Source organism: Vidua chalybeata, chromosome 2, assembly GCF_026979565.1.
Source record: "Vidua chalybeata isolate OUT-0048 chromosome 2, bVidCha1 merged haplotype, whole genome shotgun sequence".
Taxonomy (NCBI): Eukaryota; Metazoa; Chordata; class Aves; order Passeriformes; family Viduidae; genus Vidua; species Vidua chalybeata.
In genome coordinates this window covers 75,563,317-75,577,117 of record NC_071531.1, presented here as the reverse complement: position 1 = coordinate 75,577,117, position 13,801 = coordinate 75,563,317, and the positions used below count along the sequence as shown (strand labels likewise).

Genomic DNA, 13,801 nt, shown 5'->3' with positions numbered 1-13,801 from the left:
AAGTGGGGGGAAAAATTTATTAGGTATGGATCACTTTAAAAGGAGGTAAAAGAGATAAAAAAGCAGTAAAGGAAGAAAGGGAAGGTAGAAACCCCCAAAAGGATCTGTTTTAGAAGCAGAACAAGGTATAAAAATATGTATTTTTTCAGAGGATCACATATTTTCAGGGTCAGTGTGCTGGTGTATGGTCCTTGCTATGGAGAGTTTTAACAAGGCCAGTTTTCCTTTGGTAGATGTATTAGCACTACAGTTGAAGAACTGCTGAATGATAACCTAGCTGTTCCAGTTCTCTTCAGCATATTAGCAGGCTAATTTTTTTATTATTAATAACTGAATACAGGGTCATGGATAGGACTCTTGTATGTAAAGCATGTTAATATAATTGATTTAATTTTGCAATATAATCATACAGATACCTTGGAAAAATAAAATGAGAAAAGATTTTATTGCAACAAGGAAGAAATTACATGGAAATATTTACTTCCCAAACTCTTCCAAAAAAGATAGCTAACAATAGTAGCTGTTAAAGACTTCATCAGTTTACTGTGAGAACCCCCCCATCTGATTCCTTTTCTCTTAAAATATGGTTTGTAGGGTGACTTGGATGATGAGGTGAGGGACATGATACTGAGATCTTTGTAGAATTTGTTAACCATCTCTCCTTTCAAACCAAGTAACCATAAAAAGAAAAACTGAATTTACTCTTAAATTTCAGAAATACATTTTGGCATGTTTAAAAATTAAGCTGCAGCCAGAAGAAGAAACCTCGGGCTAGAAACAGAACTTCAGAGGGTAGTACCCATCAGTGGTGTTTGCCTCAGCTGAGGTTATAAAGGGCATGCTTGTGTGTGTAGCTTTCCTGTAGGTTTTTATCTCTGTTATTTATTCTCCTGTATTGCAGATTCATTTGTTTTTTAAAGAAGTTGGTAATAGCTACATAAAATCAAGGACAAATTGATTACTGCATGATTCATCCCTATATACCGTGGTCTATGTGAAGAGGCAGCAGTAATTGCTGATAAAAAGTCGAGGGTTTTTGCCTAAAATACCATTTGATGTGTGTGTCTACAGAATGTTATGGTATTTTATTACTGCTTTTCCAACCAAGGTAAACATTCAACAGTCTCCAATGGGACAGGATGTGACAGAGCCTTCCTGGAAGGAAGTGAGGGATTACTTACCTGCACTCAGGTATTAAAATTATCATTATTAAAAGAATCTTGGTCATACAGGCTTTTAATTTTGGTGTAGGGTGCCTCTAGAACAGAGCTGTGGAGACTTTTCTAGGGAGTAGTGTAGCCTTTCTTCCTCTCAGAGGTAGGTATATGGCAAGTAGGAATATGGTAATGTCAGTATAAGAAATCTTCAGCTTCCTTTTTGCAAGTGCCTTCAATGGGAAGAAATCCAATAAAATCAAACCTTGAAAGGACGGGATATTTCTCTAAAATGAGTTTTGCATGCTAGTAAAGGTCAGCAAATGGCACTTATGGCTAAAGTGACAAATTTGTGTTTTAACAGTCCTTCACATTCATATGGCTTAACTAAAAATGGTGGGAGATATTCCCAAAATCCCAATCACATTTACAAAATAATTATTTGAATACAAAATGGTAAGTCAAATATTTCAAACATGAAATCTGAAAATACAGCATAAAGATGGCACAGAAGTCTGTCAACAGTTCTCTGAAAGCTTTATGTCTGCAGATGTTGAAAATATTTTTTAATGTGCTCCCAGATTTCTGGATTTGAGGTCTCAAGATTTCCGAGGAAAGATTTCATCCCACATAAAAGCCACGAGTATTGTACCTGAAATGAGAAGTTACAGAAAGGACCTTTATTTAAATGAGTTTGAGAAGGACACAGTACTGGTATGGAAAATAAACATTACATTCAAGTATTTGAGTCTCTAACACAATACAGCAGTACCTTTTGGAAAGGAAGCTTCAACAGGCCGTGCAAGTGCACCCTGTGAGATAATCTTGTTTTTCCTAGTGCAGTTAATTCTTTGATCTGTGTAAGCCAAGCCAAAGGCAGAGAGTTTGTCTGGGTGAATCCAACACCTTCCTGTTCCTGATCAGGGCTGCTTGCTTTGTGGCTGGATGCATAAATGACTGAACCAGCAGCTTAACTTCCATCCCTCACCCGAGTTTGTTAGCTGTGCCTGTTTTGCTAACCACATCATTTTTAGGTGCTGCCAAGTGGCTGTGGGATAGTGGGTGGTTTTTTTTTGAAGATCATTCTGATTAAGGGTTTATTCTGAAGCTAAAAAAATGGTAGTTAGATATAGTGTACAATTCTCATAAAGAAACTTCTATCTCAAGTTGGAAGGGACCCATAAGGATCACTGAGTCTGAAGGGCATCCAGATAGTTTATTTCCTGCAGTTAAAAAAAAATCAGTTCATTCTTTCAGAGATGAAGAGGATCCTGCTTGAGGGTGTTCCCCACACATAAGCTTGTATTTATGAAACTTCTCAGATCACAAAAAAAAAGCTTATTAAAAGGGATTCTGTTTAGTCCAGTCTGCCACTTAGTGCAGGACTTTGCTTATGCTGGATGGGTCAGTGAGACTTTCCCTGGCTGAGTCCCAAAAATCTCCATGCTGGAGACTGTAGCATTTCTCCAGGAAACTAATTTCAGTGCTGCTGCACCCTTCCTTCTGAATGTTTGCCTGGAGTGTAAGCTGAACTTCCCGTGCCCCAATCTGTGGCCTTGCTGTTACTTGTTGCCAAACAGAATGGGTAATCTCTGTTATCCTTGTAACTACTCTTGAAATAATGCTTGACTGTCCTTAAAACATGCTTTTATCTTATTTTTGCAGTCTAAACAAGTCCGGTTCCCTCAGCCTGCCCCCTTAGATCAGGTACTCTAAGCCCTTCATTGTCTCTGTGGTCCTCCACTGCCTGGATCCTGTTTTTTGACACATTGCTTTTGAACTGGGGGACTCCAAATCACCCATGTTCCAGATGTCACCTCACAGGCACTGACTAGAAGGAGGCAATAATACACCACCATACTCTGTATGATATTGGCCACCAGCCACATGTCAGCCCATTGATTGTGACAGTTTGAGGTCAGTGGTTTAGCCAACCTTTATTCCATCAAACAGTCTTTTTGTGTAACCCCACTTTGAACCAAGAACTCTGTGGGAGGTGGTCTCAAAAACCTTCCTGAAGTGAAGGTACACTTCATCCCTGCTCCTTTGTTATTCCCAATGCATTCATCACAGAAGGCCGCCAAGCTGGTCAAGCATGGATTGCCCTCACTAAGTCTGTGCTGACTGTTCCTGTGTTCGTGTTGTCTACATGGTTGGAAATGGATTCCAAGACTAAATAATCCACCATCTTCCCACTGGCTGAAGTGAGACCAACTAGCTTGTAGTTCCCTGGCTTCCCTCTCCTCCTTCTTAAAAGCAGATGTACTATTAGCACATTTCCCATTGGCAGGAACCTCCTCCAACTGCTGTAATTTCTCATAAATTAAGGACAATTCCAACACTGGCCACCTCTACCTTAATTTCTTGGTAAATCCCACTAGAGTCAATGGATTCACAATCACACATGTTGTTCCTATTTACTGTTCCCTATTTATTGCTTCCTTTCCAAAACCTTACTGATTTACATAGAGGTTTGGGAGCAAATTTTACTTGGGAAGACTGAGTGATACCTCAGCCTTTTCCATGCCACCCCTCACACTAGGTTGTCTCCCCATCCACCGATGGATCTGCATTTTCTCTGGACTTTTTTTGTGATTAGTATATTTGTAACTCTGCATGTTCCTTCTCTTAGTTCCAGTTGAGCTCTAACCTTCCTGTCTTTGTTTCCAAGTACCTGTGCAAAGCTCTTATACTACTCCTTTGCTGCCTTTTCCTGTTTCAGCTTCTTACATGTTCTCCTTTGTTGTAGGGAAGCTCTTTGTCTAGCCAGCAGGGAAAGGCTTTTTGTACAAATTCCCAGTCTAACACTATGTGACAGATTCCTTCTGCACATCTAAATCTATTACTGAGCTCTCATGAGCTTTTTCTAAAAATCACCTTTTCCCATTTATAGCAGTTTCCAAGGGAATTACTACTGACTTAGCAATTCCCTAAATAAGCAGAATTTTGAAGTCCAAAGTCTGGACAGCTCTGCTATTTACCTTCCCAGTCTTCCTCTGCACCCTGAACTGTTGAGAACTACAACCCAAGTGGCCACATTCAGGACCCATTCTTGTCTGTAGGCAGGTCAAGTTCAGCGTTAGCACTCACTGGCCCATTAGGATTTGAATTAGACATAATTACTGACAGTTTCTAGGAACTTAATGGATTGCATCCACTCATTGCGTAACAGTTTTTGCTATGTCAGATGATGTCTGTGGAGCTGAAAACCCCTATGAGAACCAGGATCTGGGAATAGGAGTAGTTTGTTTCCCAGTTGTTTGTTGAAAACCCTCCTCTGCTTCCAACTTCCTGAGATACTGAACACTTCACTAGACACAGACTTGGAATTCTTGTTTCTTTGCTTAAGTGTTCTGAACTTGCTGGCAGCCTCTCCTCTGAGCAGAAAGGTCAAAGTCTCACCTACTGCCTTCTCCCTTGCTTACCTCCTCCATTTACATCTACTGCTAAGTGAACTGGATGGTCTTTAATGCCCTCACTCAACAATACAATTCTATGATATGCTAAGCTGGCACCTGTCCAGGAAAGAGCATTTCATTTTATTGACCTCATAACCGTCTTGTCACCAGCTCTTCCATTCATAGCTGCCATCTCCTTGGTACTGAAAGAGCAGCATTAGCTCAGTCCCCATCATTACTGATGGTATAATCATGCCTGGACAACTAACATTAATTCCTTTGGCAGTAAAACAGAAACCATCTTTGTTCCACTGGTACTTAGTCTGTGTTCACAGTACAGAACTTAGGCCTGCCTGTGTTAAGTTATTAACATTTGCTGGCATCTATGTTTATTGCAGGAATCCAGAGTTTAATGCTGCTGGAGAATCGCCTTCATCAGAACATCAGTGAAGCCATTTTGAAAAACAAGTAATTAACTACAGTTTCAAGATTAACTGCCTGAAAGATCATAAGCCACCAGTAGATTTTTTTATCCTAAAAGAAAACTTCAATTTCATCCTTGTCTTGTGAAAGTGATAATCAATCTTCCTCTTCTTCCAAGTGTCCTTTGCTTACAGCCAGATCAGGATTCAGTTGTATTCTGAATGCTCTCCATATCCTTGCCCTCATGGATTTTTGCCACAGCCATAAATGAGAATATATTGCACTTTCCACTGGCAATTTTCAGTTTCATGATCTGTTAGTCCATGGTTCTACTGTGAGGTAGTTACTATAGCAAGACATAAAAAAACCCTTCTGAAAGAATTTCCAAAAGTAAGAACAAACTAATTTAACCATCTGAGAGGCTGATGCTGGAAGAAGTAAGACATCAGATCAGCATATCATTGTGACTCTGCCAGTTTCTAGGAAGTCTGAAACAGCATTTCTGCCGACAAATGGATTCTGAAAGTAATTTTTACAATTTAAAATATCCCTTCCCTCATCACCTACTTTCATGATTCTGTTTAGAGGGTCTTTCTACAAGAATTTATCATAATAACAGGTCATTTTCCTAGATGCCTCATCATTTTCTCCAATCATGAAAGAAAACATTATATTCTTATTATTTTCTTATTTTCAAAAAGTGTCAGAAAAAAATCACTTCATGTTAAAATTTGTAGATTTGCACTCTTGTATTCATCAATTCAGTATTCAAATACAGCAATCTCCTACTTGTACCTCAGACACTACATTTGTTTTGAACTCTTGATTTATAAGGTCTCTTAAATGTATCCATGAAACATCCTCACTCTGTAATGAGATATATTACCACCAATAGATTACACAGTCCTTCAGGTGATCCACAGACCTGAGATCTGTCACTAAATGTTGGCTACACTAGTGACCCTGTGCAAGAAGTGATGTGTCCTGAGTACTCACATCTTTACAGCTGCTCAGTCTGGAGGAGTTCCTTTCCCTCATAAATCAAGAGACAGCATTCAATGTATTTTGTGTGTATATTCTAGATGTTAACTAATGACAAACCACTGTTTATGAATTTTCCTAGAAAGGTAACATTGCTCCATAACCATATTCTAAGTTCCTCAAGTCGAGGGTACATTTTGGTTAACAACCGTTGATTTTCTTACATCAAAAATCACCTGAGGTTTGCTGCAAAGCTATTCTGCAGGACACATCATGGCATGTAAGTAGAACATGGGGTTTCAGAATGCCTCCTGTTTCTTTAAATCACTTGCCAAAAGATTAAATCTCATATACTTACAACCTGGGAAATCTTTAAATGGTTATGAGGTTGAAATCAGTTAATGAAAGCTAAAGCTGAATTGTGAGAAATATTATGTGGTCTGTCAGGACCCAAGCAATGATGATCAGCTTTGCCTATGACATTTCATTAATTACTCAATGAACAATTATCAAGCTTACTGTATTGTTCAGTCATCCTGTTTAGAGATCTAATTCAACAAGATTATATTAAAGTGAATTTTAGCTAGGTTTAAACTTTCATCTTTGGTTTTGGCTGACTGAGAGTCAAGGCAAGTAGAACATGCACAGACATGAACTCAAGAAAAGGAAGTTTTTGGTCATAACAGGATCCCTTTCCAGTGTTTCCTGTGTATATTTTACATCCTGTTCTGCCTTCATCACTGTTGTACCTTCTAATAGGATTAACAGTCATGAAAGAACTTGGGATTAGTAGACTGCTTCCTTATATACCCTAAGCAGAAAGCTCAAGATCTGTAGGGACCAACTGTAAACAAACAACAGCATGAAGTATCACATGGAGTATTTTCATCTGCACACAGCTAGAAGTCAAAATCAATAGCTTCCAAATTAAAACCGTAAGTTAGGAAAAACCTAGTTGCTAATGCTTCTTATTCTTAAACCAAGAGCAGACTGTCCAACAGTGACTAGGGGAAAAACACAGAATGAGAACGGCAAAGTTTAGACACTATGGGGATAAAAGATTTAAAAGTGGTAATTGAGAAAGCGTATTTAAGGCACTTGTCCCAACACCTGTGAGTAGGGTTTTTTTTTTAATTTATCATCCCCATGTCTTTGTAAACTGTCATAAAACAAGACAGACACTGTGTGGTAACCAGTATGTTTCTCTTTTTGAAGTTAATCAGGCTGATACTTAATTTCAAGTAAGGACCACGTGATCTTTAAAGGTCCTTCCCAATCCAAATAATTCTATAATTCACTAAACAGTGCTGCAGACATTCTACATGGATCATTAAAAAAGGCAAAAAATACACAGCCTGCATTTGCAAAACAAAACCACAATTCTGAATGCTTTCAACACATACATTATAATTTACTATTTTCTGGATTTATTTAATGGAAAAAGTCAAACACTCTCAAATAAAGTACACTTAATTCTTGATTTATAAACCATGTACTAAATAACACTTTCTCAAACACATAAAGTATTAAGAACTTACCTAAGCATGGTGCTAGCCAATATACTAGTGAGTAACTCAAAAATTTGTCATAGAAACAATCTGCATGTAATGAAAAAGCCAGTGCTGGGTTAAATATTGCTCCTGTGAGATTTCCACCTGCAATAAGAGGTAAACATCATGAAATCAAACCATCTTTTAAAATATTTACTTTAAATTCAAATGCACCATACTACAAGAAATCTACACCCTGCAATAAAATGAATTAACAGAAACAGTTTGAAGAGGTAAAACTCTTCTGAAATTGATGACTTCTGGATGACTCAGTAAACAGTTTAACTGTTTTGTCAAAGGCTTTAAAACATGTGAAGGGTAAGCTATAACTTCCTTTATCTCTTTCTAGCAAATAATCATTAAAGAGACAGGTCTGGCTAATGCTGAATGTTTCTATTGATAAAACTAGAAGCTAATTCCGTATAATGATTTTAGAGGAGACAGAAATTACATAAGCCATTACATTATAGCCTTGCGTCACATGAAACACATATGCCAGATAAAAGAAAAAACTGTCAAGTAGTGTTCTTGCTAAGCTGACCTCTGTACTTTCTTATAAGAATACCAGTATTATTATATCAATGTACAGAATTTTAGGATTTTCAGATGGTATATGAACTGTGGGAAAATTCTGTATGTTGTTCAAAGAAAACAGAAGCAAGTGCCACTCCACTCTCTTGCAGAAGGAAGCCAAGCATCTTTCCTTGCCTCTGATTTCAGATGTAAATGAAGTTGCCTAAACATTTTCTAAATAACAAGATCCAAACACATTACACTGGGGACTAAACTGTAATTACACTGCAGACGAACCTGGAGCTACGCGTGTTTAATTCTGACATACGTTGTTCCTCTCACTGCAATTCTGCAGAAAAAGCATTACTCATAGCTTAATTACCTGTATTCCTGTACTGTTAGCTACTAACCACCCCATACCTGTTTTATCTGTTAACCTACTACCATAAAATATTCTATAATTGCATCTGTATAATTCCTTACAGTTTATTCTTGACTTCTCCTCAAATAAGCTTGTATGAGCTTTGAATTTACCCTTTGTACAAATACGCTGCTGCTGTAATCCTCATTTGCTATGACTGTGCAATCATTTATCCAAAGTTTTAGTAAGGTCTTCGTCATTCTTTTCTTCTGTATTTCTCTTTCTATTATTATTATCTTCTCTTTCTATTATTATTACCTTCTCTTATTACTTTTTTACTATTAATACAGTTCAGGAAAATTTTAATCTTTACTCAGTTTACTGTGGTTTTACACTTGTTCTCAAGAACAAGTCAGATTTACAGTCTGTTTTTCTGCACACTGACATATTAGCAATGTCCATGGTTGCCAGGAAGCTCAGCTACAATAATTTACTTTGCTTTAATCTGTTTATGACTCCACTGCTTCTGCTGTTATGTCCACAAACATACAGTTGAAAGCAGAATTTCACTCTCAGGATGCAGCTGATGAACATTAAGCATTAGACAGTCTTAGCTGCTGTATTTCTTCAATATTCATTACTAATAACTACTGGAATATCAACCATAGACCTGGGGCACCACTATAATCTTACTTAAAATTATTCACTTAGTACCTCAGTCTGTGTACCAGAAAAGACAAATTATTTTATGGCAGAAGAAGTGTAATCTCTTTGATGGTGTGGTGCATAAAAACTTTAAAAGGGGAAGTAATGCCACACAGTGCATGAGAAAGTAATTTTACCTTTTTGCCTTTATTAAAGACCAAAATTAGGAAGAAACTCAGAATTAAAAATATGTATGTCATTTTGTACCATGATGCATTAGGTTCAGAAAAATAACCAATTTCATATGATTCTGACCTAACTGTAATGCTGCCTGTAAATGAAAAAGCCCTCAAAAGATGGGGTTTTTAACCTCTAAATACGTACTTTCCCAAAGAAATTACACAAAAATATTCTTTACTATCCTGTATATGGTCTGCATCCTTAGCTAATGAATCATTATTAAGGGTAATATGTAAAGACATAATTTTCTTTTTTTTGTCTGTATTTAGTAGAAAAAAGAGTGTAGCAGTATTGGAGCTTCTGTGTACGGTATGTACTACTATAAAAATTTGGTTTGTTTAGGACTAAATGTAAAAAAAAAAATCCTAATTTTTTAAATATTATAAAGTATAAGAAAAACTAAAGTAACAGCTTGTCATTTTGAAACAACAATATAACCCGATGTTATTTGTTGGAGTATGGTGCATGGCAGACCTGTCAACAGGTGCAGATTTCCTGAGAAAGATCCAGTACAGCTAAATTATGCATCTGTCTGTCTTCATAGCCTGCAGATGAGAACCCACCCTGCTGGAGGCCACTGTTTGTGACACCTGATTTGTAAGTGACTCTCCCTACTGCGTGTAAGCAGCAGAGGTGGGACAGACATGGCTAGGGCTCTGCCGTGACATCCACAGGATATACGGGGTGTGTGCAGCAGGCATCGTCCATGGCCACTTTACTAGGCTCCTCGTTACTGCCCCAGCCATGACAGGATCTGAAAAGCCGTATCTTTTTATAGTAGATAAGTAGACTGTAGTTAAAAAGAAATGCAAAGAAACATGACCAGGTAGCACAGGGTGTTGTGCACACGATGCAAAGGATGCCTGAGGTTTCCTCGAAATGCATGCAGATCGATTGCACTGAGGAGTCCCAATAAGTCCAAGTTTATGGCACAGAAGGGCACTTGATACATTCAGCCTTCATGTGGAATACTTAGCCTTCTCCTGGTAGGAAAGATAGGAAGCTGTCCAATGACACTGGGAGTGAATTCTTTGTATGAATTAGCTAAAAGAAAGGCTGTGTGACACGTGTTATTTTATATGACTGTTTGCTAAGCTGGAGAAGAATGTTAGGAATCAAGAATCCAGATTTCTACGCTTGTAGAAGAGGGAGGAGGATATTTGGCTACACTTCCACCAAGCAACTCAGAAATACATTTAATGTCCTCAAATGCACTGACACCTTGCTTCTGCTTTTAGAAAGTAGTTCAAATTGCTAAGTTAATTCTCAAAACTCCCCAGCGACTTTTATCTTTTAGGTATTAGCTAATTTCAGCTAAAGATAATGAGTAAAGATTTTTACATTACTACATCTGAAAATGTGACTGTACACTGTTCTGGATGCTATTATGTTAAATAGCAGTAATACAGCTAAGCCTTTAGGACAAGGCATCAATGAAATCCTGGATGTTTGCAGGTAAGAGAAGTGATCTCCCCCTCTTTCAAAGGGATTTGGTAATTCCCTAGATGACTTTTTCTGTGGTGGGGGCAGTAGCAAGAGTTCTGTAATTGTCTCTTTCACTTCTCCAAGCTACACAATCTCCTTGCTAGTAGGAGTAGGACTCCCAGCAGGGTAGTCCTCAAGTGACCTAACAACTCTTGTCACTTCGGTGGGGACAGGAGGGAACATCAACAGTCAGAAGAAAAGAGTTCAGACCAGCTCCCCTCACCTCTCCCTTCCCATTGGCCCAGAGGGGATGCACAGGTGACAGCATCTCAGCTCTGGGAAGCATGAGGTGACAATCAGGTAGTGAAAGGCAGGGATATGGACACACATGGCATTACAGACAAGGGAGGCTCTAATAAAACATGCACCTATTTTTTTCCTCTTCTTTTTGCATTTGGTCTCATGAGGTATTATTTCTGTATGCATTCCACAAATAACCATTCCTGCTTCTGATTTAAGGAAGTAGTTAAATAAACTGCATTGATACAAATTATGCAATATTTAAATGCAGAGCTTCCATATTACCTACCAGTCTGTACCCTGCTCTTGCACAATCAGCACTTTCTCCTGATGCAGCCAGCGGTGCTCTCCCAATGTCACTTAGTAATCAGAGCACATAGTATGAAATCTCTCTCATGCTGTATAAATAGTTGGATTATGAAACAATCCTTCACTGAGATATTTTAACACTTAACCACATGTACTTGCAGACCTGACATCACTTTAACTGCATAACTCATTTCATTCTTAACCCCATACCTGCCTGGAATGCAACCAGGCAAACTTTATATAAATGCCAAATGAACTTTGCATATGTAGGACGATACAAAAAGAAATCATCAAGGAAAGTGTAATTTAAGAAAAAGCATTTTGCGTCTTAACACTTCTAAGAAAACAGTAAGAACCCCTTCCGTTACAAGTTTATTGCAGGAACAGAAGAAGAAAAAGTAAAAAGACTAACCTGCATACACGAGCATGGTGATGAGAAGAGCAATTAAATGGACTCTGTATTTGGGATTAACACTTTCGGCTTGCAGGACGGCCAGCTGGAAAACGACAGAAAAGAGCAGTTCTATGCAGAACGCCTGCATCTCTGTAGTCTGCATGGGGCTGCTGCAGCCCTGTGAGAGTGCTCCAAGATGTGGCTCTGCCATCTCCAGACTCCAGATAAAGTGCATGAACACTCTGGCGAGCACTGCAGCCATGAACTGAGCGGCGATCTTGAGTCCCCCCATCCTGAGCGACGTCCCGCCGCCCCACATGGGCTGCAGGGTCCCGCAGGGATTGCATGTGCTGCCGGCGAGGGTCAGGCCGTGCAGGACGGTGAAGCCGTAGGTGAGGGTGAGGGCGGTGTGCGGCTTCGGCTCCACGTTGCCGAGCAGGCTGAGCTCGTTCGTGCAGGCGCAAATCTGGAAGGTGCTGAACATCTCCACAAGGAAAGCGAAGAGGAGCGGGCGGGAGCGCAGCCGGCGCCGAGCCAGCCTTCGGCACAGCCCCACGGTCACCACGACGCCGGACATCAGCAGCAGGGAGCTCCCGACCCCACCGACAGCCATGCCCGGAGCTTCACAGGCCCGAGGGCTCGCGGAAGGTCCAGCCCCACCACCTGCGGGGAGAAAGCAAGCAGTAGAGGGAGGGAAAATGCCCCCGCTTTCCCTTGGAAGTAGGAACCAGCTTCTGTTGGCACCTGCCAGGAGCCTGACTCACCCTCCGCTCGGCGGAGCAAAGGGCAGGGGTGAGGGCAGGGGGATCCCGCTTCCTGCCAGGGCACGGGTTAGGACAGGGAAGCTCTTTCCCAGCGGTGGAAAAGCACGGCAGGGGAACGGGGGCAAGGGGGCTCTGCTGCCTCCTCAGCCCCTCCGCCGCGGGACGGACCGGGCTCCCTTGCCCCCTCAGCCTGCCGGAGGGCAGGGAGCGGAGGGAGGGCCTCGGCTCCCGGCCGCGGGGGAACGGGAGGGGAGCCGCTTTCCCCGGCGGGATCGGCGTTGCGGTGTGTCCGTGGCCGCGGGAGCGGCTCCAGCCCCAGCGCGGAGCCGGGCACGGGCTCGGCCGCGCCGCCCCCTCCGGCGGGCGCTGCGCACCGCGCATGCGGGCGGGGCGCGCGGGGCGCTGAGGGAGCGGCCGGGCGGGCAGGGGCAGCTCGGCGGGGCCGGCGCCGGCGGACACGGCCCCGGCTGTCCGCGGGGATCATCCCTCGCCCCGCGGTTTGTAGCGAGCTCGAGAGAGAAACATTGGTTATTTATTTAGAGTTGCGCAAGCCTGCGTGCTCGACGGTGGTCAGCAAAAGGAGAACGCCAACTATCAGAACTTTTTTTTACTATTTACACATTGTAGCACACACGGGAATTACAGAATCACAGAAACAATTAGGCTAGAAAAGACCTCTAACATGACATGAATTCCAGCCTGTGACTGAACACCCCCATGTCAATAGACCATGGCACTGAGTGCCACATCCAGTCTTTCCTTAAACACCTCCAGGAACGGTGACTCCACCACCTCCCTGGGCATTCCAATGTCTAATTACCCCTTCTGTGAAGAAATTCTTCCTAATGTCCAGCCTAAACTTCCCTTGACACAGCTATGCCCTCTCATCCTCTCACTTGTTACCTGGAAGAAGAGACCGACCCCCACCTGGCTACAGTCTTCTTTCAGGGAGCTATAGAGAGATAAGCCCCCCCCCCCCCCCCCCCCGAACCTCCTCGTTTCCAGACTAAGCACCTCCAACGCCTTCAGCCACTCCTCATAAGATTTGTTCACCGACTACAAGCTGCATAGTTCTCTTATTTATTAGTACTCTATCTTCTATTGGTTAATGATTCACTTCTCATGCTAATTAGTCTGCATGCTGAGTGTGTATCTTTTTTTTGTGAGCTGGTGGTGAGGATCTCGCCCTGCCAGAATTACATTTTACCCAGCTGGAGCTGATTCAGCACAGTTACTGAGTTGTCTTTATAGTTTCTTCCTTATCTTGTGAGTTCTGCTAAATGTCCTTGTGGCCTGTAAATTCTGTGTTGTGTCCACTATCAGCAGTACATCCTTCTTCCCAAA

The 13,801-nt window shown here is 41.2% G+C and overlaps 1 protein-coding gene across 1 annotated transcript; it reads right to left on the bottom strand.

Moving 5' to 3' along the window:
• Positions 1–426: 426 nt before the first annotated feature.
• On the bottom strand, positions 427–12,810 carry AQP11 (aquaporin 11). The gene is made up of 4 exons (XM_053934451.1): positions 12,458–12,810; positions 11,712–12,356; positions 7,495–7,611; positions 427–1,806 (listed from the first exon to the last, which is right to left on the bottom strand). The coding sequence occupies exons 2-4, from the start codon at positions 12,304–12,306 to the stop codon at positions 1,754–1,756; spliced, it is 765 nt and encodes a 254-aa protein (XP_053790426.1). The 5' UTR covers positions 12,307–12,356; positions 12,458–12,810; the 3' UTR covers positions 427–1,753.
• Between the last annotated feature and the right edge of the window lie 991 nt (positions 12,811–13,801).